The 26,822-nt window shown below is 38.8% G+C and overlaps 3 protein-coding genes across 4 annotated transcripts in view; all 3 read right to left on the bottom strand.

The window, feature by feature from the left end:
- Positions 1-18,289, bottom strand: part of cdh16 (cadherin 16, KSP-cadherin) — a 39,678-nt gene extending 21,389 nt beyond the window's left edge. Inside the window, exons 1-10 of the mRNA XM_079590399.1 lie at positions 18,156-18,289; positions 17,194-17,252; positions 17,008-17,103; positions 14,342-14,476; positions 13,834-13,963; positions 12,637-12,795; positions 10,518-10,714; positions 4,699-4,824; positions 436-586; positions 128-340 (exon numbers count right to left, since the gene is read on the bottom strand). Coding sequence (XP_079446525.1) covers positions 128-340; positions 436-586; positions 4,699-4,824; positions 10,518-10,714; positions 12,637-12,795; positions 13,834-13,963; positions 14,342-14,476; positions 17,008-17,103; positions 17,194-17,250 — 1,264 coding nt within the window. The 5' untranslated portion in view covers positions 17,251-17,252; positions 18,156-18,289. The remainder of the gene's footprint in view (positions 1-127; positions 341-435; positions 587-4,698; positions 4,825-10,517; positions 10,715-12,636; positions 12,796-13,833; positions 13,964-14,341; positions 14,477-17,007; positions 17,104-17,193; positions 17,253-18,155) is intronic.
- A 115-nt stretch (positions 18,290-18,404) lies between these two features.
- Positions 18,405-20,849, bottom strand: rrad (Ras-related associated with diabetes). 2 transcript variants are annotated; one of them, XM_079605522.1, is made up of 5 exons: positions 20,722-20,849; positions 20,249-20,617; positions 20,044-20,117; positions 19,645-19,849; positions 18,405-19,427 (listed from the first exon to the last, which is right to left on the bottom strand). In XM_079605522.1, exons 2-5 carry the CDS (start codon positions 20,601-20,603, stop codon positions 19,150-19,152), a joined length of 912 nt encoding a protein of 303 aa, XP_079461648.1. In that variant the 5' UTR covers positions 20,604-20,617; positions 20,722-20,849; the 3' UTR covers positions 18,405-19,149. The 2 variants fall into 2 exon arrangements, with proteins under 2 accessions (XP_079461648.1, XP_079461647.1); XM_079605521.1 differs by having other exon boundaries at positions 20,249-20,613; positions 20,722-20,841.
- A 684-nt stretch (positions 20,850-21,533) lies between these two features.
- ciao2b (cytosolic iron-sulfur assembly component 2B) lies at positions 21,534-26,300 on the bottom strand. The gene is made up of 5 exons (XM_079605523.1): positions 25,990-26,300; positions 25,728-25,807; positions 25,492-25,617; positions 25,362-25,407; positions 21,534-23,619 (listed from the first exon to the last, which is right to left on the bottom strand). The coding sequence occupies exons 1-5, from the start codon at positions 26,114-26,116 to the stop codon at positions 23,519-23,521; spliced, it is 480 nt and encodes a 159-aa protein (XP_079461649.1). The 5' UTR covers positions 26,117-26,300; the 3' UTR covers positions 21,534-23,518.
- Between the last annotated feature and the right edge of the window lie 522 nt (positions 26,301-26,822).

The raw sequence follows: 26,822 nt of genomic DNA, 5'->3' as shown, positions 1-26,822 counted from the left end.
TCACAATGTGAAATCTGAAAAAAAGGTGTCTTTAATTACACAAACCAATCAGAGAAAATTGCACAAAATGTCACTTGTTTAATTACGCGGTGCCATTCTAACTAGACTAGTTTTGCATTGTGTCGACCTTTAGCGTCCTCTGCTGTGATGGTGAGTGTGTACTGTGGAGCGGTGCCCTCCATGCTGTCCGCCTGCACTGTGATCACTCCCGAGTCCCGGTCCACACGGAACAAATTTCGAGGAGTCTCAGGCATCTGGCCCACCAGCCGATAAAAGATTCGCACGTTATCGGTTTTCGGATCGTCGTTGTCCGCTGCTTGGACAGTGAGAATCTCTGTACCTGTGAGCAGAAGATCATAACACTCACTAAATTTGCTTTGTTTTAGTATTTACATTGGATTTTGTGTTGATATTGTGCATGTATGTGTGTGTAACCTTTAGTCGCGAGCTCCTTGACCACAGTGTGGTACTGCATCTGTGGGAATGTGGGCCTATTGTCATTGGCGTCCCCCACCATCACTCTCAGCTCCACGGGCTTAGCAATCTCTCTGCCATCTGGCCTCTCCACCACTATGTCAATATGAAACTAAAAGGGAAGGAGAGGTACAGTAATCTAAATCATTCTTGTGAATTTTCATTCGCAAATAAATCATAACTGTATGTCATCTGTCTAATGATGTATAAGAGATGATGAAAAGAAAATGCTCACTTAAATCCCAAATGTTCTACAGATTGACTATTAAAATTAATCAAAAATAAAATTAGAACAAACTATTACAACAAACTGTGTTTATCTCTGTCTTTCTGTTGCATACTTGTTAGGACACTGTTGGCTAAAATTCACAGGCAACTGAACTTAGTTATAAATTTGAAGAGGTTCTGTCAAAGTGGCTAGTTTTCTGATGGCAGAGATGTACGTACGTAGACCTATTTACAGAAACATCATGAGAATGATGATGCTATGTGAGTTACAGTACATACTGTAGCTGGAAGAGTGAAGTCTTGTTACAGTCTTCTTAAGTTCTTATTAAAAAAATTATTGGGATTTCCCTGAACTACTGATGAAGACAGATACAAAGTTCCAGCTACCTTTGATTAAATTACCTCCACAGGCATATGTACCTCCAAATGGACACCGTAGCAATGCTGGCCTACTCTTAAGTGATTAAAAGCCATGAAATTGTTGATAGTCATCAAAAAAATATAATTATGTTTCCACAAAAATATTAAGCAACACAACTGTTCTCTTTAATAGGTTCACTTAACGCTGCGTAGCTTTAAGACGCAGTGGGGACGCCCTCTGGGTGTGCCGGTTGTCTGAAGCCCTTATAGATTCACACCAATTCATTGGCTGATGGTGTGGGCACCGCCCCGACGCTCTTACGTCGTAACATTGTATACGCGCGCGCGCCATCTGCTCCTCAGATTTCTCTGCCTTCATGAAGAGGCCATTTCATGTTCTTCGCTTTCGGTTTATTTCTGAGCCCGAAATTTCGGATTTACAACTGCTTTCGTCGTCTTCTGCACTTTAGCGACTGGAATTGGAACTCTGTTCTCCTTACGGTGAAGTGCAATGGAATATCGTCGTTGCTCTCTTCCATGTGCTCTCTTCATTGCGAGTGACGACCCTCACAGTAAGTGCGTTAAGTGTTTGGGTTTTTCGCATGCGCGTGAGGCTGTTTTAGGATCGTATAAAAGTAAATTCTGTGTCGCGGTTTTTGAGAAGGAGTCATTAGTTTCCCCCCGTCGGACTCCCGAGGCCTCTCGAGGATCCGCGACCTGGGGTTTGGATGTAGAGCTCGAGGATTTGGAGTATGAGCAGATGGGCCTCGCCCTTTCTCTCCCTTCCTCTCCCGAGCACGCACGTGGCATGCCAGTCGAGTTCGCGCATGATTATTTATGCCCCAGCCCGGGAGAACTCCGAGGATTTCGGGCCTGCTTTAACCGACGACGTTATCCCGCCTAGCGGCCAGGAAACGTGGCCTACTGCGGCTTACGCAGAACTTATGGACGTGCTTTCGCGCGCTACGGAGAAGTTCGCTATCGACTTGCCTGACGAGCCCCGCGAGTCACAGTCGTCTAAACTCGACGAGAGATTTCTTAGTGGCCCTAATTCTAGGCCAGAGCGAATAAAGCTGCCCTTTTTCAGTGATCTGCATCACGAGATTTCCAGATCCTGGAAGCAGCCTTTCTCCGCCCGTCTGACTAATGCGGCAGCAGCTGACTTCACCAACGTCGTGGGTTCTGTGGAGCAGGGTTATTCCGGAGGACACGTTGGCTAATCACCTCGCTCCATCGTCTGCACCGTCATGGAAGTCGCGTCCCCTCCTTCCTTCTTAAGCGTGTAGGACTACTTCCTCCCTTATCGGGAAATCCTACATGGCAGCTGGTCAGGCAGGCATGGTCCTACACTCTATGGCCGTTCTTCAGGCCTACCAGGCGGATGTCCTGAAGGAAATGAACGAGGGAAATGGAGTGACTCCTGAAGCTGTCAAGGAGCTTCGTAAAGCCACAGATCTGGCCCTAAGTGCCACCAAGCACACCGCACTCGCTGTAGGCCGTTCTATGGCAGGTGCAGACTGTGCGGTTGCCGCGGAGCGCCATCTTTGGCTTAATCTTACGGAGATCCGCGACAAGGAGAAAGTTTTTCTCCTAGACGCCCCTATTTCACAGTCTGGTCTGTTTGGGGAGGAGGTCAACACGGTGGTTGAGAAATTCCGAGCTGCTAAGTCTCAGTCGGCTGCGTTTAAAGCCTGGAACACACCAAGCCGACGCACTAGCGCTGATGAAAGTCGACTGTGTTGTCGCCTCGTGTCGGGGTAAAAAAAACTACAGCCGACTGTCAGCTAGAATGTGTGTTCTGCGCCTGCGTGTAAATGTGACAACATTCTATTTCTGCAGATATATTTGTCTATATCTGTCATTCAAAAAGGGAAACCGACGCTGCAGGCTGCAGATACACAAACCGTAAACATAGCAGTGCGTGCTTACCGTTTTGAATATCAATCCTGCTACACACTCTTTATTCCACTCTATTGAAATTGAAATATTCACCAATGAACATTCAGGTAAGATAACGTAACATTAGAACAGTCTTCTATCTGTACCGTTTTGACTGCTTTGCTTGCTGTTTTGCTATTATTATTGTGCTGTTTTGCTATTATTATTGTGCACTGACTCGTTCAGTAAGCTGAACAGCCAATCAGAGTTCCCTCTTTCACCGACGGCCCGACGCCGATTCAACATGTCAAATCGGCCGAAACAAAGCTGACGGGGAACACACTGAGAAAACTTTGTCGGCCGACGCACAAAAACTGCCCGACGGCCGACCGTCGGCCTGGTGTGTTCCAGGCTTAAGCAATTTATGCCTTGGAGGGATAGGGAATTTTCCAACCCCTCCCCTTCTCAACCCAGAGAACGCCCCTCTCATAGAGCGAAGTTCCCTACTAGGAGGAGTGACCCGGCTCATCTCCCACCAACCACGGTTTGGGGAGCCCACGGTCGCCCGTTTCCCCGCCAGCGACCTCACAGACGTCTTCAGCAGAAGCGGTCAACAAACCGGCCGCTCCAGCTTCCTCGAGCCGTTCCTGACCCTCTGGTCAGAAAAAGGAGAGCTCCATTCCATCTACAGGGTTGGGACAGACCGCACAAGCGTTTCTGCCCGCCTCTAACCCGCTCTCCTTTTCCTACTCTGTCACCTTCGCCACCCAGCGTATTTTGAAGTGCAGTCCCTATTTTACCCTTTTCACTCAGTCCGACACGGGAGGAAGGAGACGCTTTTTGCTCTCTCCCCTCACCCCCAACGCATTTAATACCTGCCGATCGCATCCTCGGAGGAGCAGGCAGACCCAGTCACCAAGAAAATTCAAGATGTTGACGCTGAAAGGTATCATATCTCAAATTCGGTTGGGAGATTGGTTCGTGACAGTAAACCTCAAGGATGCATATTTTCACATCCAGGTCGTACGGCGACACAGGAGGTTCCTCAGGTTTGCCTTTGGAGAAAGAGCGTACCAGTACACGGTCCTCCCCTTTGGCCTCGCTCTAGCACCGAGGACGTTCACAAAGTGTATGGATGCTGCTCTGGCCCCGTTGCGGCTCCAAGGGATCCGTATTCTCAATTACCTGAACGATTGGCTCCTTTTAGCCCACTCCAGGGAGTTAGTGACTCACCACAAGGATACAATTCTAATACAAATACAATCTTATTATTTATAAAATAATAAATAATAATTGATTATTTATAAAATACAATAAGCAAATATAAAACATTTTGTTATGATGTTTCACAATAATTGCAATATTTTTGATCAAATAAATGCAGCCTTGGTGAGCAAACTCCTTTCAAAAACATTAAAACATTTTATCAATCCTAAACTTTTGAATGGTAGTGTAAAGTCACTACATAATCCTCAAGCATGGCACTGATTTGTTCAAAACGGGCTTGAGTGCAAAACTCAAGCTCGAGCTTGATCCCTGCTGGACTACTTGTATAAATAAATATAAATGAATAGCATTAATAAATTACATTGGGGTTAAAATTGGAGTTAGAGGAAAAACCGAGTGAACACTATTATTATCTTGTTATTTAAACATTATACAGAAAAACTGTTGTAAATAATGAAATTTAGACAAAATTTACCACATTTAGCACTGATGTAAATCCATAAAAGTATGAATGAATTGTTTATCTTTCACCTGATCTTGTGTTTCTCTGTCCAGAGGAGCATTCAGGTAAATGATTCCTTCCCTGTTGATAGTGAACAACATTTCCGGAAACTCTCCCTCAAGACTATATTCAACTGGACTACCACTCCACTTCACCTGCAAAATACACAACATAACCAATCAATACTATTGACAACATTAACTTGAGTGAAAGTGTATCCCCAAAGGCTAATCTTAAAATCAAGCCTGCTTTATTATACAGTGTTCAAAAGGCACCTGTGAGGGCACCATCCAAATGGCTTGGACATCAGATTTAAACAACGATGAGATACAGTGTACGAGGAAAACCCTGCATGTTTAGGCACTGCTGAGAGTTAGCTGATAAGTGCGGTGAGGCCGGGAACCTGCCAAAACAAACCAGCTGCCTTTGCGATGGAGGGATTTTCCACTGCGCTGCCACAAATGATGCAAACTGTCCTGGAAAGGGTGTGGAAACGCACCGAAGAAGGAGAGGACCCTGTAGAGGGGAGAGCGAGGGGGACATGTGTATCTCCTCAATACCTCGCCCTCCAACCGTTTGTTATGGAGATGGCTCTCCAAACTCAAGCATTCTGTATACATCAGCGGGCCTCTCTAAAGATGACCTGCCCACTGTTATGAACCGTCAAAGAAGCACAGCTTTGAAGAGATTAGTGTCGTCCTGCTGTTCTAAAAATGGCGTGCACCAACTAAGGTGATGTCATCTATTTAGTTTCCATGGCCTGTTTTTGATAGAAGTGATAGAATCCTCTTAGGACGAATCAGTTCATGCCTTTGATGCTTAGTGCTGTGGATTGACAAGGGAGAGTGTTAACAGTTTGATGCTGAAAATGTATTCTTGTGATAAGGATGATGCTTTAGCAGTCTATCAATGCCCAAGTTTCACTGAGGAGATGCAGGTTAATATGGGATAGGCTATTTTTATTTTAGTTCAGTTTTGTTTTTAAAAAAATCTGCTCATCTGAAAATCATTTAATTTTATCTGTCAAGTATCATTATATTATCATGCAGTTGTCCTGTGTCCTTGAGCTGGCTGGCAATAAAGTTTGACCACATGTTTGAAGTCACTATTATGTAACTGTTAGATAAAGTTGTAGCCTCCTCCTCTTCAAGTATACTGCTTTGGAAATGCTCCATCACTCATAAGTGAATCTCTGATCAAAATGACGAGATAATTTGCTCATCTATGATACACCCTTTTATATTTATTGTGCTTAAAAAATGTAAAAAATGAGACATAACTTTTACCGTAAGTTGAGATCTTGATAAACAATATTTGTTTTGTTGAGATTGAGACAATTTGTCATGATCACAATAAAATAAGGCAAAAAAGCATAAAAACTAAGGATAATAACTATAACTACAGTATACTGTAACTATTAACTAAAGTTTTAATAATCCTAATTCTAAAAGAATGTGGAGGTTCAGAACACAACAGTAACAACAACGAACAATATTGTTGGAATCACTTTCAGAACTATTTTGTTCTGGCTATTAATAACTTTAAAGAGCTCAAGCATGTGAGCCCCAGATTGTGCAGAATCCTATTGAAATGACTGGATTTCAACTGCAGGAAAATTTGCTGAACGGCGGTAAATGTGGCCTAACCTTAAGTGTGAATGCACCTTTAGGGCTTCTGTATGTTTCAAATAACAAAGAAAGTGTTAGGAAAGGCTCAGACAGTGATTTGCAGTATATAGTGTTTTTTTCTAAGTAAACATGAGCTATATCTTTGACTATTTCGCCTAGTGATCCACATCTCACTGCCTGTTCGGCGTGAGTGCCACTGTTTTCAATAAAGGAAAAGAACGCAGGGTCTCTAGATGAGTTTTACTTCATTTTACATGAAGCAGCGTCTTCAAAAAAATTGGCACAACGATCAAATATGTCTGTCTAGCTCACAAAGCCAGAAAAGCAATTTCACAACAAAATATTAATAAATTAAGTTGGAAAGGAATCGAAGGCGTCTAAGTGGAGATGAGGCGGTTCCTTACAGACGCTTGTGTGATGATTGACAGGACAGATTGATCAGGCTTCTGCTGAACTTATGTTTAGAATTGTATTAACATGTAGCGCAGTGAAATCCAAGAACATGTAGAGCATTAAGCAAGGCACATTTTAATGAAAGCACAACAGCATCTTGGAAAATAAACTATGGAGTGCACGGATCAGTTTTACTGGGACAATGTTGAATTTTCATCATGACAACGTCCAGACTTGATTTAAACATGGCAATTTAAAATGCTTCTGCTGTCACCCCATCTGTTTTATACACACTCATTCACAAGCAAATTGTGACTATTGAGCAGTGATTTGTCATCTAGGGTCAATTTAAAAGTGTGGCATCAGCTAAACGGGGATAAAGAATTGTGGCACCCCTGTACTTGGTGGATTTGAGTGAGAGCAAACAAACAAAGCTGACATCCTAAGCTCAAGTCATCCACTAAGCATTATGATCAAATAAAGCTCTTTATCTGAAATACCAAAAGTGTTTTGTAGGAACACACGGAGTTAAGAGGATTGAGATAAAACTATTTTTTTAGGTTTATATCTATACCATTTTAAAAATAGAAGAATTGAGAAGGATGAAATGAGGAGTACTGTACTGCTGTGTTGCTATGAGAGACAGAGAGAAATGCACGACACACAGAGTCTGAGTCCTTCATGACCACTAATCTGTTTCATAACCAGTGTAACTCCAGCCACCCACATGCACATCACAGCACACATGAGTGGGTGGGAAAAGGCTTTTCCCATAAAAAAAAAAGAAAAAAGAATACCAGACAGATCCAGCTCACATAGCACACATCCTATTGTTCCTTATCTGACTCCCTTACATCAGGAGTAGTTTTGTGTAAATTAATGTAAATATAACACAATGCAATGCCAATGCAATACTAGAGTATTGTATTAATCAAATATAAGGTATTTGTTAAAATTCTAAGAGAAAATTTCACAAATAATCACAAAGAAATGCCAAATAACTCTTCTAATTAAATAGAAACACTGAAATAGTATTTTCTATTAAAATGTCCTCCAATAATCTTTTTTTATTTAAAAACTTTTATTCAGAGAGAGAGAGAGAGAGAGAGAGAGAGAGAGAGAGAGAGACAGAGAGAGAGAGAGAGAAAGAGAGAGAGAGAGAGAGAGAGAGAGAGAGAGAGAGAGAGAGAGGAGAGAGAGAGAGAGAGAGAGAGAGAGAGAGAGAGAGAGAGAGAGAGAGAGAGAGAGAGAGAGAGAGATGTACTTTTTAATAAACCGGAACCATATAACACTTCACATAGGGATATCACAAGATCAAAAATCTAGTAGTCGGTACCGATACCACTATTTGTACTGTATACATATTTTTTAAAAGAAATGACAATTAACTTACCAAAATGTTAGCTCACTTAATGTATTTGTGTATTTATGAGGTAATATGTTGCAATAGTCAGTAATAAAACAAGAATGATTAAACACATTAGAAGCAGTAGCATAAATAAATACAATAGAATAAAGACAAATAGTAGCAGGTTTTAAAGGGGTCCTTGATCATGATTTCACTTTTTTAACTTTAGTTTAGAATGTTGCTGTTTGAGCGTAAACAACATCTGTAAAGATAGAACGCTCAAAGTTCAATGCAAAATGTAGATATTTTCTTTTATTATTTTCTTTTAATTGTCTTTTATTATTGTATTGTATTTTTTTTCCTACTATGGAAGTCAATGGAACCTGGTAACTGTTTGGTTACTGACATTTTTCAAAATATCTTCCTTTGTGTTCAGCAGAAGAAAGACATTCATACAGGTTTGAAACAACTTGAGGGTGAGTATATGATGACAGAATTTTCATTTTAAAGTGAACTATCCCTTTAAGGGCTACAACAAACGGCTAGTAGGGAATACAACAAGCTTATTCCCGTGTTCTTCCACATTTTCCTGAGAACAGCTTCCAGAAGATAGTACTATGCAGGCTATACGCACAAAGGCTTCTCCTGAATGACGTAGTCATTCCCATTTTGTCGGGACAATCTTGTATGTAAAAAAAAACAAAAAAAAAACATACCAGTCTGAAACGTCCCGTTAATTCCGTTCAGCACAATCCTCTTGTTCGTTAACATTGTCACAATTGACCGTTCGCAAAAGCCACGCCCCTTAGTTATTGTTACTACGCCCGTCAAACAATTGAGAACCAGACACATGGCTGGGTTGAGCTCCATACATTAAGTGATTGGTTTTGGAATAATGCAGCAGACAAATCCTCCAGGGCACGACAGAAAGTATAGACAGAATAGCGCACGGGAGCACATGCACAAAACAGTTTTGTAAAATTATATATCAATCATTTGTATTTGATCATATTACATCCCGCGCGCGCCATTTCAGTCACAACACTGCAATCAGAGGACGCGTTGAAACCATCAACTCTCGATGCTGTTCTCTTCATTCATAACTCGTAGCCTACTGAGAAGGATATATTTGTGTAAATAGTTGTGCAACTGCGCAAACTTTGTTTTGAAGTTTAATGTTTGAGTTCCAGAGGAATGTGTGACTGCATGTGTTCCTGTTCAACCACATCAAAGTTTCGTAATTAGTAAGTCCGTGCTTTTTCTCTTTTTTTTCTTGTTTGCTGACTGATGAGGGGGCCGCAGTGAAACGGTGTTTGTACATGTAGCCTATTTTTTAATAATAGTTGCAAGCAATCATAAAATACAGCAAAAAAAAAAAAAAAAAAAAAAAAACGGTGAGAAACGGACCTTGGGTCGGGCTTAAAATATAGCCGTAATGTTCGGGTCGGGTCAGGTTAAATTATTTTGGGTTTGGGCTTAAGTTTTAAGCACGTGCAGACCTCACTACCATAGGCACATCGTTTCACTATCTTGCTGAAATCGCGATGTTTGACGGAGGTCCTTCTTCTTAGTTACAGTTGCTGAGCTAGGATTGGACGAGAACCGTTCGAGTGCGGGGTTTTGCGAACGGTCAATTGACACCAATCATTAATATTTACATCTGAGTAGAGCTTGCGGTTATAAAAGGGCGGGATATTTCCCGAAAAGGTGCCAATCACAAAACACTGGGCCAGTTAACCAATTACAGCACATTTCGTATTTCACTTTGATATGTTTTCTTTCCTTAAAATATCATGACTGTTTCTCGTAACCAATTGATAGCCCTAATATTTTATTATATGTTCTGGTTTAGGATTAAAAGTAACATCAAAACCTTTCCTCGCTACTTTAGTACCCCTGGAGTAGCCCAGCCTGGGAAAGAAAAGCATTTTTGTGATCCAGAAATTTAAGTGGGTGGAAATGTGTTGGTGTGTGTAGGAGGCATGGCATCCATAAAGGAGAGACAGGAGGATATTTTGCCACAAACCCACAAACAACTTGTGATGGTAACAAATATTATTCTGCAAACACAACTTACATTTTTTCCACTTCACATAGCACAATTGTCCTCTAATTTCGCTGACTGTATTCAAGCATTTTCTGATGTTACACGTTAATTGTCAAGCTAGATTTCACCTTTGCGGTGGAGTTAAATGTAACGTAAACTAAAGATAAGTGCTAAGAGGTCGAAAGTAGACGCCCCATATCAACTATCACGATACCAGGTCTTTCAGACTGTATGTTAAGATGGCAGTGAGTCATGATTAATATCAGAAAATCATAAGCAAATGTTCATGTCATGATGAAAGCCATGTGCAATTGAGGGATGCTGCCACACTTCCCTTTGAACGCAATATAACATACTCACCTATGATAATATATACACACAGGATATCTATCTCATGCCACCAGCACCTAAAGCCCTCTGCTTTCATCTTACCTGTGAAATTGGGATGGGATATGGTCCAGGCAGATTCTCCTGCAATCTCACTGGATCAGGTGAGGCCCACGCATTCCCAGTCACCTCCACCAACACAGTTCCAGTCGAGAAGAAAGCGTTGGCCTTGCCGGCCATGTCCTGCACCATCACTGAGAGCTTGTAGCGGCCACACATCTCTGGATCTAGTGTTGAGGCACCTAGACAGATAGACACATTTAAGAAAAAAAACACAGACGGCTGGTATAAAAAGATCCCCATAACACCAAAAACAGCTAAAAAGGGAAACTATTTAGTGTAAGTATCTTATACTGTATGTAACATCTAAATTAAATTAAATTATGTCATGTTTCTCTAGATGGCGCAGGCTGAAGGGTCTTTAACTCAACCTGCTGACAATTACATCAACTACATAGCACAAGCTGATTGGTTCCTGTTGCATCTGCAGCCAATGAGCTTGCAGCTCAAATTTAAAATAGTTGGTTAGAGTTTTCTGTAGCGGTTTGAGTTCCTCCACTTTCCCCAGCTCCACCTGTATAGATCTGCTACGGGTAATTTCATAATTGCAGTATGTCTTACATGCTTACAGCAGCATGTATGTGTATGTATTGGCAATAGCAGCAGCAGTGTAGCATATATATATATATATATATATTCTGCCAAGACCAAATACATTAACTGTGGGTGGTGATGGCGCAATGGATAAGACACATGCCTTTGGTGTGAGAGACCCGGGTTCGAATCCACTGTGAGACACCAATGTGTCCCTGAGCAAGACACTTAACCCCTAGTTGCTCCAGAGGCGTGCGACCTCTGACATATATATAGCAATTGTAAGTCGCTTTGGATAAAAGCGTCAGCTAAATGAATAAATGTAAATAAATGTAAATGTAAACATTGTCAAATCCATTACCATGCAAAACTGAGAGTTGTCATGATAGAATTGATTTTATTTACTCTACCATTCTCAAGATTTCTAAATGTTGATAAAAAGTATCTTATGCTCACCAAGGCTGCATTTATTTAATCAAAATTACAGTAAAAACAGTAATGTTGGGAAATATTATTACAACTGAAAATGACTGTTTTCTATTTCAATACGTCATTTATCCCTGTGGTGGCAAAGGTGAATTTTCAGCATCATTACTCCAGTCTTTAGTGTCACATGATTCTTCAGAAATTATTTTAATATGCTGATTTGGTGCTCAAGAAACATTTCTTATTATTATCAATGCTTTTCAGGATTGATCAGCACTTATTTAATCAGCACTTATTTTAAATAGAAATCTTATGCAACAACGTACATTTCCTTACTGTCACTTTTGATCAACTTACTACATCCCTGCTAAATATAAAATCTTACCCTAAACTTTTAAAAGAGTGTAAATCAAATTAAATTTGTGTTAATTGGACAAAGTCAACCTAACTAGTAAGAACATTAGATTACTCCACAAAGAAATGTAATGTATCTAATCTAATGTATCTAATGTACTCCACAAAATAATCTAATGTATCTAATGTACTCCACAAAATAATCTAATGTATCTAATGTATTGTTAACACAAGGTATATCACTCTGGGAGCAAATCAAATGCAGCAGTAAAGACCTACATTGCAAAACCATCTATTGTCTGCACAGCCACATAAAACACAGTGTACACATTGTGAGCGTATTAAGCCTCTGTTTTTATCCCTCTCTCTGAGCTAATGCCAGGCTGCTCTCATTGCATTTGAACCAGAATCGCCTGAGTTGACCTGATAGGCACGGGGTCCTGATGACTCATTCTAATAGTGGCCATGTTTAAAAAACAACAACAATGTTGTTAACAGCCGAGTTAACAATGCAATAAGCAGAGCGTATTGGACTGGCTAAGCGAAAGATAAAGTTATTAGCTGATGTCATGGTGGAATTGGGCTGAGAAGAGTGACAGCTGAGGAAGGCAGTTTACACCAAGACACAAAATTTACAAGGAAAGAGGTATTATTCTATTACTTTTTGAGATTTGATTGGTCAATGCAATGGTGTTGTGATTAGACATGCACTGACTTATTCTTTAACGAATGCATCAGTCAGACTATTCATTCAATTTATCCTAATCCTGAAGCATCAGTAGTTTATTACCATCCTCTGTAAGAGACACTTCTCCGGTGATGGAATCAATGGAGAACATGTGGCTGGCAGGGATGCGTGGTATCTGGTCCAGAAGACTGAAGCGCAGGTCCGCGTGGGCGGTGTTTCGGTCGTCTCGGTCCAGCGCTTCCACCTGCATGAACGGGATTCCTGTGACAATGACACGTACACACAGACACACATCAAAATTATTTATCACAATCTACATGAACTGACTGAACCATCGCATTTAGATTGATGAGCAAATGGTGGTTATTTGCATATTAACAGAACGGAATAAAAAAGAAATGTGGCCATTTTATTAACTGTGAAAGGAGAGTGAAAATGACATGAAGAAGAGGGAGGAATTGGATTGGCCATAAGGCAAAATCTCTCAAAGCAAAGTCGTTGATTACCACAGAAAATAATTCTCAGTTTTTTTTACTAAATGGGGTATTAGTCAAAACCATTATTAACAGCGGTGTATAGAGCTTAATTTGGTTGAAACCGGAATACATTTAAATTTCTGTAATTGTTCCATTCTTAATGTTTGATTGCAATCAAGTGATTGTGAAACATCTTACAATCTCACAACTAGCCTGAAATTCAACACAGGTCATTATTGATGTTCTATATGCAAATAATTGCCAATGCGTATTCGAGAGGATGAAAAAACGGTGAATCAGTTTGTTCCTCAATTAATTTTCTTCCTCAGCATGAAGCCTCTGAGGTCAGAGTACACGAGTCTCTCTTTTCTGACGTTCTTAGAGATGAGATGAGTAATCTCTGAACATTAATGAGAAAAAAAATCAAGTTATTCACTCCAATCTCTCAAATTTTTTCTGAGAAAATTAAGAAATTCAATTCAGAATTGTTAGCACTTCAAGTACATTTTATCTATTATCACAGTGATGGTGTACAGGCAAAACATCTTGTCTGCATGTCTAACAGACATAAAAAGCTCTTCATGTTTCTTATAGAAAGTGAAAGGAAAAAAGCTACAGTACCATTCAACTATGGCACAATAAGATTTTTCTAACTGTGCTACTATGCTACTCTAATTTATGGTGTGGTGAAGGAAATGTGTGACATTCAAACTAACAGTTTATCTCATTTAGCATCACACGCCTGTAGAATTAAAGGCAATTAGGATAAGCATCAAGCAAATGAAGTTCTCTGATGCAGGCCTGCTGAGCACTGCCCACCCACCTTTGAGAAGCCCCAGCTGCACGCTGCCTCTCATGCTCTCTACCAAGAACACCGGCACGTTGTCGTTCTTATCGATGACGCACACTTCGACAGTAAAGCTCTGAGTGTGCATGGACTTTGTGAAGGACACCTGGGAAAAAGCACTCGGTTCAAAACACTTCAGCAACATGTCTTATAAGACATCAAACCTTTATGCTTCACGTTTCATTGGCCAGCAATTGTGGGCGGCCTCCAGATGTATTGAACATTGATTTCTACTCAAATGTGTATCAAATGATCTGAGTGGCATAGGTTTAATACATTCGTGATTCAAGAAGCATTTTGTGCATTTTACAAAGAACTTCCGTAACAATGAATGTTAAAAAAATGGAATTCCATTCTTGAAATGGAATTGCTACATATGTAAGGTTATCCTGATGTCTTCAATGTATCAAATGTCAAAGACAAAGGAATATTACTTATTGAATGATTTTTTAAGAAAAAGGAAATGTCCTTTATAATTCTGCACCTGTAAGGAGTAGGATGGCTGCTTCTCTCTGTCCAGAGGTTTAAGGGCATACAGGAAGCCTGACTCCACCCCAAAAATCCCTTCATCATCACCACTCACAGTCAGATCAGAATAGGTCAGGGGGAGATCCAGCAACTGAAATATCAAAATATGGTAAATATATCAAACTTATCTATAATGGGAAACTGTAGGCTACTAGTGTTTATTATATTTATTTGTAAAAAAAAAAAAATTCTGAAAGGCTTAACAGCTATTGCTTTATTTATTTATTTAGCAAACAGTTTGTTTTGACAGACATTTTTATGTACAGCATGAGGCACTAGTTCGTACTGGCTTAGTTCACACTTGACATTGAAATGCACTGAAAAAGTGTAAAAGCTTTTGCTACCGGCAACTGCTTGATATCAAGAGAGTTGGGGATATGATTTCAATATAATCTAAATGCTATCTAGTCATCATATCTGCATTCAAATCACACAAACCCTGCCCATTCCTCCTTAGGCTTTCCCAGGTCTAATACGCTCAGCCACGCTATTTATTTTTAGAAGAATCACTTGAAAACTGCTTTGCTTTGGGGTCATTTGTGCAGTTGTCACACCTGACCTCTTGTCTTGCTCGCAGCATGATTTTTTTTCCAAATAGTTAATAGATTATACACAGAATGCAAACAAAGAAAGCTTTATCAGACAGGATACGTTTACACGACAACAAGTTTTTTGCGTACAGACAACACCATTTTCAAATCGATCCCCATTCACATGGATCCGCGAAAACGACTACTTGAAGGGCACATTAAGTAACTTTAAACAGGGCCACTGGTTGTGGAGTTGGAGCGGTCATTGAGACTGATGTTTGGCTGACCCCTTCTCTAAATGTCTGTGTGTGTGAACAAACATGGCTGCTGCTGTTGACAGCAGGTATGTGACTCAGTGGTTGACACCAATTCGCACAGATATTCTGAATTAAGCTGAGCATGAGGCTACACATTGTAAATGCTTTGTGTTCAATGACACATCCAATGCTAGGTGTCTTAAATATCACACAAACCAGAATAGCCCGTGTCATACCAATAATTCCCATGCAGTGAATTTTAATTCTTTTGTTTGGTTCCTGGAATGTAACTCACTCTGAATAGTGTTTTTCCATGCTTGCCCTGCTTATTTAGAATAGCATGCCAGTGAGTTGTTATTTGGGAAAGGTAAAGATTGATTGAAGCGCTAATTGCACACAGCATGACTCGTGTGGCACTTTGTAGCTCGCCTTTCCCCCTGTCTGTTAAATCTGATATGCAGCCTACGCACCTGCACAGGATATCCAGGGAACAGTCTTTTAAACCCATGCTTGCTTGTTTTGATTGACTGTGGTAAAAAAAGCTAGCGAATTATCAATTCTGGGGGCCTTGCAGAAAAAACACAACACTCAAGGTGAGAGCTAAATAATAATAATAATAAAAAAATACATGAATACCTCAGCCCTCATTTGTCACTTTTTTTTTAAAGCCTAAACAAATATTCTGTAGCCATCATCCTGTCCCTTCAGTGATCACACAGGGTGTGGGTAATTATCCACCCACTCACATGTAGGCCATTATACTTGATTTGGACACTGCACAGAGACTGTTTTGATAGCATGCCGTCAAATTCAGAAAATGGTGAGCAAGAGGGACTAGGACCCAAACAGTCCTTCAGAAATGCCGCCAATTACAGTGTCTAAGCAAAAAGCTTTTTGGAGAGCAACTGGGCTATTACTAAACGACATCTGGTAAAGATGTCTGACACAAGGCTTGAAATAAAGCATTGTACAGGAGCTCCATATTTTGTTTGGTGATGACTGGTTGTTGCGTGAATGCCTGCTCATAATTACACCTTGAGTTCTGAGTGCTCTGAGGAGTGGGATGTAGGATTTATTGAATGGCATGTTCAATGCTCTGCTTTTTCAGTCCTTTCTCTACATTGCTCTTAGAAGCAGTCATTAAAACATTCAAAGAACTCTTTAGTCATTCGAACACAGCACAAGGACAGTCCATTTTAACCAACCAAATCCAGTCTATAAATAACATGCACAATTTCTTTCACTCAGTAATCTTTGTGGTATTTTAATCACCCAATCTGACAATATGTTGCTTAGTCTGTCGGAACTGCTTATTGCAATTTTTAGCCAACTAAAATGTTCAGAACCTTGGTGTTACATCTTCTCACATTTGAAGATTACATCATATCTTTGATCTGGACTGCAAAACGGCACACCTCCGCACCATATGTAATATGAGAACGAGAGAGTCAGACATTCTACTTGGCACTTGCCTTCATAATTTCCAAAAACAAAAAATAAAATCTTGATTTCTGCAATGCCCTTTTCATCAGCCTAGTCAACAAAACCATTGCTAAACAAATTGGCAACCTGTATCATCCTGTAATAAGTGCAAAAACTCCTCTTTAGCTTCACAGCTCTTTATGGCACTTACCATTCATCTATTTGAGCTACACTCAGTCTACACACACTTCCACAGTCAATTATTATTATTATACATATTTGATTTATTATTTTATTTTATATATTTATTTTATTTTTACAGTGGACAAATATACCCAATATAAGCCAAGCTGAATATTCTACTAATATAAACTTTCCAAAAATGTTTTGTCCTCCTTACAAAAAGAACTCACCTTGGTGAGGTACCATGGGAAAATACCATCATAGTTTTCAGGAACACCAATTTTAAGATGAGCGGTCTCAGAAAGCAAAATGTTCTGAGTCAGCACCTAAAATAGAAAGTAATTAATTGCAGAAGTTAAATCATGGTGAGTGATAAACATTTATATATTCCAGACAAAAAGGCCAAGAGAACTTACGCTCAGTGCAATAAAGCAAGCACTCAGAGATTCCATCGAGCCAACAGCGGCCTTCATGCCTGAGACAAAAACAAAAACATCATTTGAGCATTTATGCTTATTTGCTTTACAGTTCAAGCTTCAGTTGTGTTCAGGATTTCAACATAGAGAAGAGATGAAGATAGAAATTGACTACTGGATTTGCTTTTAAGGTGCACTCAGTAGCTGCCTAAGTAGCTCAGTAGCTGTGTTGATTTTTTGAAGAGCCACACGTAGGCCTGTTCCTGAACACTTAGAATGTGAATGTACATAACTGAAGTGTATTTCTCCAAACCTTTAAATAAAAATAAGATAAACTAAACTACAAAAAAAACATTGGGTACACCCTTAAGAGAATGTAATTGCCTGAGTGAACGAATCAAGCGTGCCATCATACTTTTTCTCCAGTTAATGTTCAACTCGAGTACATCTCATTAATGTAACATCACGTAAGTGTCGAGTTACTTCTGTGCCCTTTTTTTTCAGGGACAGCTACACGATTTAGGCTAACTTTTTTTTTTTTTTTTTTATACAATACATAAAAGAAGAAAATCCAGCAGGCAGGCCTACCGGATTCAGAAAAGGATAAATCATACGCAGCGATTACATCAATGAAAAAAAAAAAGAAAGAAAAATTAACATCTATAGCCTGCTCGGTGATTACGTAAGTAAAGGAACAAAAAAGACCATAATAGCCTATACAGTAACACAGAACTAAATAGATCTACTCGCACTTTGAAAAAAATTGATATCAGGCTATACTTGTCGGCTAAATAAAGTTATGATAAGTCTAGGCTAACAAGTAAAATGCGGATGTTTTATGATGAAATATAAGAATACGTGTAGATAAAAACAACGCAAATAATTTAAAACGACAACAAAAACCTCAAAATTAACGTCAGGGTGAACTGTGACAGATATTGTTTAATAAAAGCAGCTCTTACCTCCCGTCCACACTTGCCGTTAGCGAAATTGAGAATGGCTAAAGCGTTAGAAGAGCATTGCATCTGCCTTGTATCTGATTAATGATTAGCTTTCTTAATTTGTCTGAGAAAACCTTTAACTACCTTGTTTCCTCCAATTATACTACATCGTCCTTGGTTTGCATATGTATGAGGGAATAAATTACATGGTATTATAGCCTCAAGTTTGAGTATGTTGTGTTTGTAGAAAGAGTAAATTCAGATTGTTTTATTAATATATTTTATTATAAAACCAATTGTAAACATGTAATAAAATTAACAACTCAATAATATTAAATGCCTTTAAGTGCAAATCAAACGTTGTTAAAAACAGCTCACAAAACATAATTTATTGCTTCTATGTCGTCATTTGCACACGGAGCATAGATGTCGAAGTAGCCATGTCAGACCTCTTATATTGAAACTTCTTAATATTGCCTCTTGCCCTGCCCTCCCCTCCCCCACCCCCCAAAAAACCCAAACCTTCTAGTTTGGTGTCTTCGCTGAGTTACGAACCTGCGCACTCAGTTTCAAGTAACATTAGATTCCATATGTTATTTCAACAAGAAAAATGACTTGTGCTCATCTATATGCACACATGTGCATTCCACATCTGATACAGCTGCAGTGCACATCAGGAAAAGAACCAATTTCTTTTGCCTCCGTGCAAACATAACCATAGCTCTCCGAAGGGAACATTGTGATTAGTGGATTTACCTCTTATTTACATGCGTAGAATTTGACAACTATACATATTAAGGCAACGGAACAAAAAAAAAAGTAACTTAACAATAAAAAAGCCTCATGCCGGTGAACATAATCAACATGATTTTGTCAGTTTTGTTTCATATATAATCTCTTTTTCAGTTTACAAAACAAGTTCATATTTGTCTGTACAGCTAAATAGTCCTTATATTAGCATTAAAAACACACAGCTTCTGGTCGTGGGTATCAGAGGGCATATTAGTCCAGTTTTTCAGAGCACTGACAGGTCGTGACAGGATTTGGACTTCTGTCTAAAGGCCATCTTCTTGTTCTTCCGGGCCACCATACGGCCCAGGAAACGTTTGGCCTTTTTGCTGATGCTCTCGCGCCGCTTGCAGTTGGCCATGCGGCGGGCGTTCTCTTCCTTGCTGTCCTTGCGGAGGCGAATTTGCCGAACGATGCCCTCGAAGAGGTCACGCACATTGTGATGCAGGGAAGCTGAGGTCTCAATGAACTTGCAGTCAAACACAACGGCACAGGCACTGCCCTCTAGAGAGACACGGAAAAAGAGATGCAGTTGAGCAATAACTCCATTACCAGAGGGACTGAGGCTACAGTGTCATCATTACTATTTGCCTCCTGCCTGTTCCTCAAAGCTCAGGAGAGATGAGTACTTTATCCAAAACATGACTCCAACCAGAGGCTGCAAAGTCTGTGTTTCTACATGCCATATTTAAAATAGAGAAGAAGATGGGGGACATCTTACCATCTACAGAAACTTCTCGGGACCGCACCAAGTCACTCTTGTTTCCCACCAGGATGATGGGGATGTTTTCCGACTGCCGAGCTCTGCGCAGCTGGATTCTTAGCTCTGAAGCTTTCTCAAAACTGGACTTGTCTGTCACCGAGTACACGATGATATAGGCATCTCCCATACGCATGCACTGATCTTTCAGCCACTGGCTGTTATCCTGTAGGAATAAAATGGACGGTTATACGGTGCAAAGTTTATGGTGATCATAAGCCATTCCATTTTTAAAATCTATTTTAATTTATTCAAAATATTGTATCTTATTATTTGTAATTAATTAAAAAAATATCTATCTTTTTTATAAATTTTAAATAAATTTGTGAATAAATATTACTCTTAATGTTGATTGCGTACCTGTTCCCATATATCATACAGAAGGATTGATGTCTCCTCATCATCAACCACAAGGGATCTGTCATATGTGTTTCCTGAAATGAAAGAGCAATGCATAAGCACAAGATAGCCTAATATTACACAGGTTTTTAAAACAAAAAAGCACCACGTCATTTAAGATCTTTTGAAATGATAGGTCTGAGGGGTATGCAATATAGATATTTACCCGTTTCCTCGCAGTCGCTACTGTCTTCAACTCCACCAAATATTCTCGCCAAACTCGACTTCCCAACGCCGTGCTCTCCCAGGAGAACCACCTTGTAGACCTGTCCGTCTGAGTCGCTGCCGGAGGAGATGACCGAGTCGGAGGAGTCGGACACGCAGCTGTTCCTGTGCTGCTCTCCCGGACTGAAGCGCATGAGGCTGGACAGCTCGGTGGGTTGAGCCTCGGGCATCGAGTGCAACTCTCGGTCGTCCACCGGCATGCTCCTCCTGTGCAAGTTCTGCAGGTGGAGGGGAAACGGCATGCTACCTCTCCTCTTATCCATGTTCCTCAACTTGTCTCCTTTGTTCAAAGTCATGACTCCAAACCTGTCTGTGTAGAACTATATTATAACAGCTGTAGCCTACTATATACTTATAGGCTACCTATACTACTACCAGAGATATGAAAACATGTAAAAATGATATCCTACTTACATGTGAGTGCGGCTATAACGTCTCCCGTTCAATGTCAAAATTCCAGTTGTCCCGTTTTAACTCCGTTGTTCTTCCACTGAGGGTTTCGCTTATAATCTCTGACGATACGGATGCCTTATTTATGCGAGTGAGTGACGTCAGCCCGAGGGAGGGCTTGCCTCGGAGATTCACTCGTAGTAACATGATGTTGAGGGAGGGGCGTGTGATTCACAATCTTGCGAGGGCGTCCAGCAGAGAGAGAGGGTCTTCCCTCCCCTGCGCGTGCAGTGCGTGGACGATGGGCTTAATCGGGTTCCGGCAAATGCGTTCTTTGTCTGTAAACGCGTATAGCCAGACTCATCAATGCTTCAAGAAAAGAAATCAGGGTACTTTTTTTTTTTTTTTTTTCATTACACTGCTGAAACAAACATTGCTGGTTTTACCTGGTTTGGTCTTATAGCCGGAGAACAGCTGCACTGTAAAAATCATAATTTGTATAGGCCAAACAGTGTGAAAATGCTGTAAATTAGTATAAGATGCTAACCATATATGGTAAAATACATTTCACTAGACAACGTCTATGTAATTTCGCTGTCAAATGTTTTAGAAGTATGAATTACAGAGAAAATGTATTTTAAATTCTCTCTCGCTCTCTCTTACACTGGGGTGTTTTATTTAGCACGTTATGTTTAGTTAGTATTTATAGCATTATTTTAGTGTTATGTTTGTTATCCTGATGTTTTGTTTGTGTGGCAAACTGTGCTCTATATTAGCCTAATATTATTGGTTACAGCTGCTGGAATGGTCAATTTTTAAGTCATCGTTATGCTTTTAAATGTAACACCTTTTTTATTATCATCAGTATTTTACAGTAACAAAATTAAAATACTTGCACAGGTTGGTACATTAACATTAAGTTCATTCATGACATAGTTACAAATTGTATAGTCACCAAAATGTCATCACGTACGTCTTGAAACATCATCTCTTGAAAGCTTTTTTTCATATATCCTGTAATTCTCAAGGGCAAAACGGCCCTTTCATCACATTGCTGGAGTGCATTTATAGGTAGTTCAATGTTGCCATCTAGTGGCAAGGATCGGTACATAAATGACCATTTCTTCATGTTTTATTAGGTCTGATTTTTTTATTGAGTTGCCCTCATGTGTAGAGACATACCTTCTGACTTTGAATAATTTTGGCAATAAGTAGGCTCCACCCAGTTCTTTTACACATAGACGTTACTATGTGGAGGATGTTTATGTATTGCAATTACTTTCCAAAGTTACGGGATTTTATAATAGCCTGCAGTAGCTTCTAAAATTCACCTAATATGCCAAGGCCTGGAATATAACAGCTTAACCATTAATAAACACTTTACAGAGCAATAGACATAACTTATGTCTATTGCTCTGTAAAGTGTTTATTAATGGTTAAGCTAACCCAGTCTTGGACATAAGCATAATCAGAATATATTTATAGATCAGTTAGTTGATTTCATTTACAATGTACTATTTTATTCAGACAATATATGCATCCTCTTTTGTGCTGATGTGACCTGACATATGTTCTACTTATAGATGCACAATAACAAAAATTTATATTTGAAAGTTCGGTATTTTATGACTGGACCAAAAAAGACTTGCAACGTTAGCTAGTCTGGTCATTTATAAAAAGACTATTGAATAAGAGTTCTGTTACATGAAATAATATCTATCATGCATTTTTAATGCATGCCAGAGAAAGCACTTTTTATGACTTGAAAGCCAAAGCAAGTGTAATCTAAATCGACTCTGCTTAGTACATATTGTGCTTATTATAGTATCTGTATATCACCACTGTCTTCTGCCTTTATCTTAGACAGACTATGGATAATCTTCAAACCTTTAGATGACAAAAAAGTTTCACTTATAACTCAATTATAACACAGGTCATTAACTTGTTAAATTGCAATAACATAGAACGTAAGGTCAGTGGACTGTGATGAAGGTTAATAATAGCTACGTCATTCTACAGAAGTTACCATGCCTCTTTTGTGAAGTGTCTAGTGTAAAGTTAATGATGTATGTTATATCCATATACCAGTAAATCCATATCTGATTTATCTGGAGAAATTAAATATCTATAGCACAGCATACAAATTAGGCCTATGTTTTATTTAATTTATTTATAGCTTTTTTATATATATTGTTACTTTCGAATCAAGCTTATGCAAGAAAAAAAAATCTGATTACAGTTAATAATAACATCGATTCAACTGACCTTGGGAAAATACTGTTTGCTTATGGGTCCCGGTAATTGCTTGAACGTTTTCTTAAACTCTTAAACACATTTTTATTGGCAAAAACAAGAGGTACAAAACAAAGCAGTCCAACCTATTTCTGCTGTACACATTCTCCATTTTGATCAATAAGAAATGTCTTTGAAAACAACTCTAAAAGAATGCCATGTCAAAATGAGACTACTATTAAAAGTCATTTTGTACATATTCACAAATATATGACAGTTACAGAATAACTTTTCATTCTGTATCCGCGTAACAGAAAAACAAATTCTGTATCCACATACGTTCTGTTCTCTATTACTGTGGTTTCTTTTCCTGACACCTTTTTAGCTCAACTCTCACTTTATAAGTACTAACCAGTCTTCCTGATCTGGTACTGTGAGTGTAGCAATAGAATTATAAAGGCGCTCACATTATTATTATTATCATCATCATCATCATCATCATCATCATCACACAACTCTGGCTTGCCTTTAGGAGTTCAATCAAGATAACGTGTGAAAGGAGCACACTAGAGCGGCAGGCTTCTTCCGATCACATGCTTCTGGTGTACAGACACTGGTTGACCACTTCCAGAAGCTGAGAGTTCTCCAGAGCTGCTGCCACTCTCTCTTTGTCAGCGAGCTGCTTATTGACTGGAGGAGAAAAATACATAACATATCCTCAAACTCAATAGGTGCTGTGTGATAAAAAAAAATAATGTTACATTAACTCATAAAGCCTACTGTACCATTTTTGATACATTGATTTATAAGGCCTATGTATTATCAACACTTTGCTGAAAAACACAATGCACACAATCTTCTACATGCCTTCTGCACACTGACTGATGGTTCACGTAAAAGGCCTTTAGTTTATATATATATATATATATATATATATATATATATATATAAACTTCAGGTCGTAGTACACGTGTAAACATAAGAATAACTTCTACATTGTAAGTAATTTTTAAAAATAAACATTTCCTAGACTGAGGGAACTTTCTTTTATTTGATCATGCATGTGTAACGGAGGCCAGCTAGTAGTTGCTGTGCGAGTAAACCTCACTCCTCTGATCTCAATAGGCGCAATGTTTAGCCTCCTTGTTAGAGCGCCTGACTTTCACGCCATAGACCCGGATTCGAGGCCCGCACAGAGCGGGGTGAGGGGTTACACATGCATTCAAAAAAAAGAAAAGAATGCTAATGTATAAATCAAATATGATATAACAGGGGGTTGGGGAATGTTTATTTTTATATTTCTTAATCATCATTGCAGCAGTGCATGGCATTTATATGTTTTGCCACCCACAATTAAATCTACAGAGCTTTGATCATAATACAAAGCATTTTAACATCTTATCTTAATATTTATACTTATATAACATTATATTGGATCTTAAAAAGACATTATTGGGAGATGAGTAACAAATCATATTGCATATCATGCATACTGTTATAACAATCTCATAATTTATATTACAAGGTATCAGAAATGTATCTTATGTTTTGGATGTGTAAAGATAACAATATCTGCATAAAATTACAGTTTTGCTCAGTGGACTGAATAATATGCATGTATTTTTTTTCTTGTGTGAGTTCCATATTCTCACTATGTCATCCTAAATGGGCCATAAAAGCCTGATGTATCAAATAGATCATTTAAAACACATATGCCATGTATAATATATGTAATATACAGCTATGTATGCATGTATGTATATATATATATATATATATATATATATATATATATATATATATATATATATAATGCAAAGCTGACTTTTCATCAGCCATTTCTCCAGTCTTCAGTGTCACATGATCCTTCAGAAATCGTTCTAATATGCTGATTTATTAACAATGTTGGAAACAGTTCAGTTGGGCTGCTTAATATATTTAAAATATATGTTTTATCAGGATTCTTTAGTTAAAAAAGAACAGCATCTATTTAAAATATAAATATTTTACAACAATATACACTACCTTTTTAAAAGTTCGGGCTCAGAACAGTGCTAGTAAAGATTTACCGGTATATTGTAATACAATATTTATATCTTGATAAATGCTGTTCTTTTTATTCATCAACGAATCCTAAAATTGTTTCCAAAATTGATAATAACGGAGTAGCAAATCAACATATTATAATTAATTCTGAAGGATCATGTGACACTGCAGAATGGAGTAACGATGCTGAAAATTCAGCTTTGCATCACAGAAATAATTTATATTTTAAAGTAGCCTATATTCAAATAGAAAACCATTATTTTAAACTGTAATAATATTTCACAATACTACTGTTTCCCTCCCTGTATTTCTGATTAAAAAATGCATATCAGATGTCATGCATTTCATGCTATTATTTAATATAGCCTTTTATAATAAACGTTTACCTGCATCCTCTGAGGCATGTGTGCCAGGCGTGATGTGAACGTCAATCTGACAAAAAAAAAAGGCAAAAACGAATGACTTAGATGGGAAATCCCAAAGCAAGCCTGTGTTTGGCAGCTCACTAAAATGTACCTTAAACCTGTCAGGCAGGGAGCGCAGAAGCTTGACTTTGATAGACAGTCCAATGAGAGTAGCCATACTGCAGTGTGGGATAGTCGGTGTGAACTCCACAGACACCGTGCTCTCCTCATCACTCACCTAGTTACTCGGAGAGAAGATCGTGACAGACAGATAGAATATTGTATCCATTTGATTCATGAATAACGTTAAACGTATTCTTCTTAAAACTGATCGCAGATCAGACTCACATTGACGCGCATTTGTTCCACGACATTCAATTCTTCGAGGGACAGTGGGTGCTCAGGATCGTTGATCGATCTAATTAGATGTGATCATTTTAGTTAAGGTCTGACTCAAAGTATCCAAAATGCTTTAAATTGAGGCTTCTAAACTATTGCAGTTTGCTAAGAGGAATTGGCAACATGGCCGATAATTCAAAGCAACGAGGCTGACTTTACACAGCATTTGTGTAGCGAGAGCCAAATGATGTGACGTATTTTGAAAGGATATCGAAGATTTCCCTGTCATCGATGGGGTCCGCTACATCCTCATCTTCGTCGGTGGCAGTTAGGAGTCTTTCCCCTGATCGCTGAAATATCAGAGGATTGGCGTTTTCTAGTCGAGTTCCTCCTGACATTATTATCTAACGTACTCAACGATCAAATAATAACCAACAACCAACGCTGTCAAATCACTTCGCAAACTCTGCGAAGCCAAAACCATAGACAGTATGGCCAAAACAAGCCAGCCGGAAGTCATACAATAAAACCCGGAAACAGTATAAACGCTTTTTAAAACAAAAGTTTTATTTATAAAAGTCCGGTAGTTTTCTTGCAATTTTTTGCCTTTGAAGACATAATAATAATAATAATAATAATAATAATAATAATAAGAAGAAGAAGAAGAAGAAGAAGAAGAAGAAGAAGAAGAAAGGAGGAGAATATAGATCTCCATGTTGGAAATCTGCTGGTTTTACCTTAAACTTGGGAGTTCAAAAAATACCAAACCCAAATCTATCCTTTTTACATGTTCAACAGATGCTGAAAAAGGGTTGTGTTCTGATCCACACAAATAGTCATATGCAATACTTTTTCTCATTGTATACATCTGCAACCTTATCTCAGATTTATGGCAACAATGACTTCAGATTTAAACTATTATCATTGCACAGAATGACCTCGTGGATCAGGACAATTTTCCAGTTTAAACCCCTTCCTCAGCACCCCCAATTTTGGCATACATGCATACATGACATACCCAGAATAAAAAGGTTGCAGCTTCTGAAGTCATTCTGAATAGACACATAACCAACATATATTTAGAAAGCCAACCCTTGAGAGTTT

Source organism: Phoxinus phoxinus (genome assembly GCF_949152265.1).
Source record: "Phoxinus phoxinus genome assembly, chromosome: 2".
Taxonomy (NCBI): domain Eukaryota; kingdom Metazoa; phylum Chordata; class Actinopteri; order Cypriniformes; family Leuciscidae; genus Phoxinus; species Phoxinus phoxinus.
Note: the sequence above shows the minus strand (reverse complement) of the source record. Positions and strands in the feature narration are given on the sequence as shown.

Bases quoted from the DNA above. Each gene is read 5' to 3' on its own strand.
- ciao2b (XM_079605523.1), bottom strand. From the start codon at position 26,116: ATGTCAGGAGGAACTCGACTAGAAAACGCCAATCCTCTGATATTTCAG. The intron at 25,618-25,727 runs GTGAGTCTGATC...CCGAGTAACTAG, and splicing joins TGGAACAAATGCGCGTCAAT to GTGAGTGATGAGGAGAGCAC. The intron at 25,408-25,491 runs GTACATTTTAGT...TTTTTTTGTCAG, and splicing joins CCCTGCCTGACAGGTTTAAG to ATTGACGTTCACATCACGCC.
- rrad (XM_079605521.1), bottom strand. The intron at 19,850-20,043 runs GTACGCAATCAA...TTATTCCTACAG, and splicing joins TGTATGATATATGGGAACAG to GATAACAGCCAGTGGCTGAA. The intron at 19,428-19,644 runs GTAAGATGTCCC...GTGTCTCTCTAG, and splicing joins CCGAGAAGTTTCTGTAGATG to AGGGCAGTGCCTGTGCCGTT.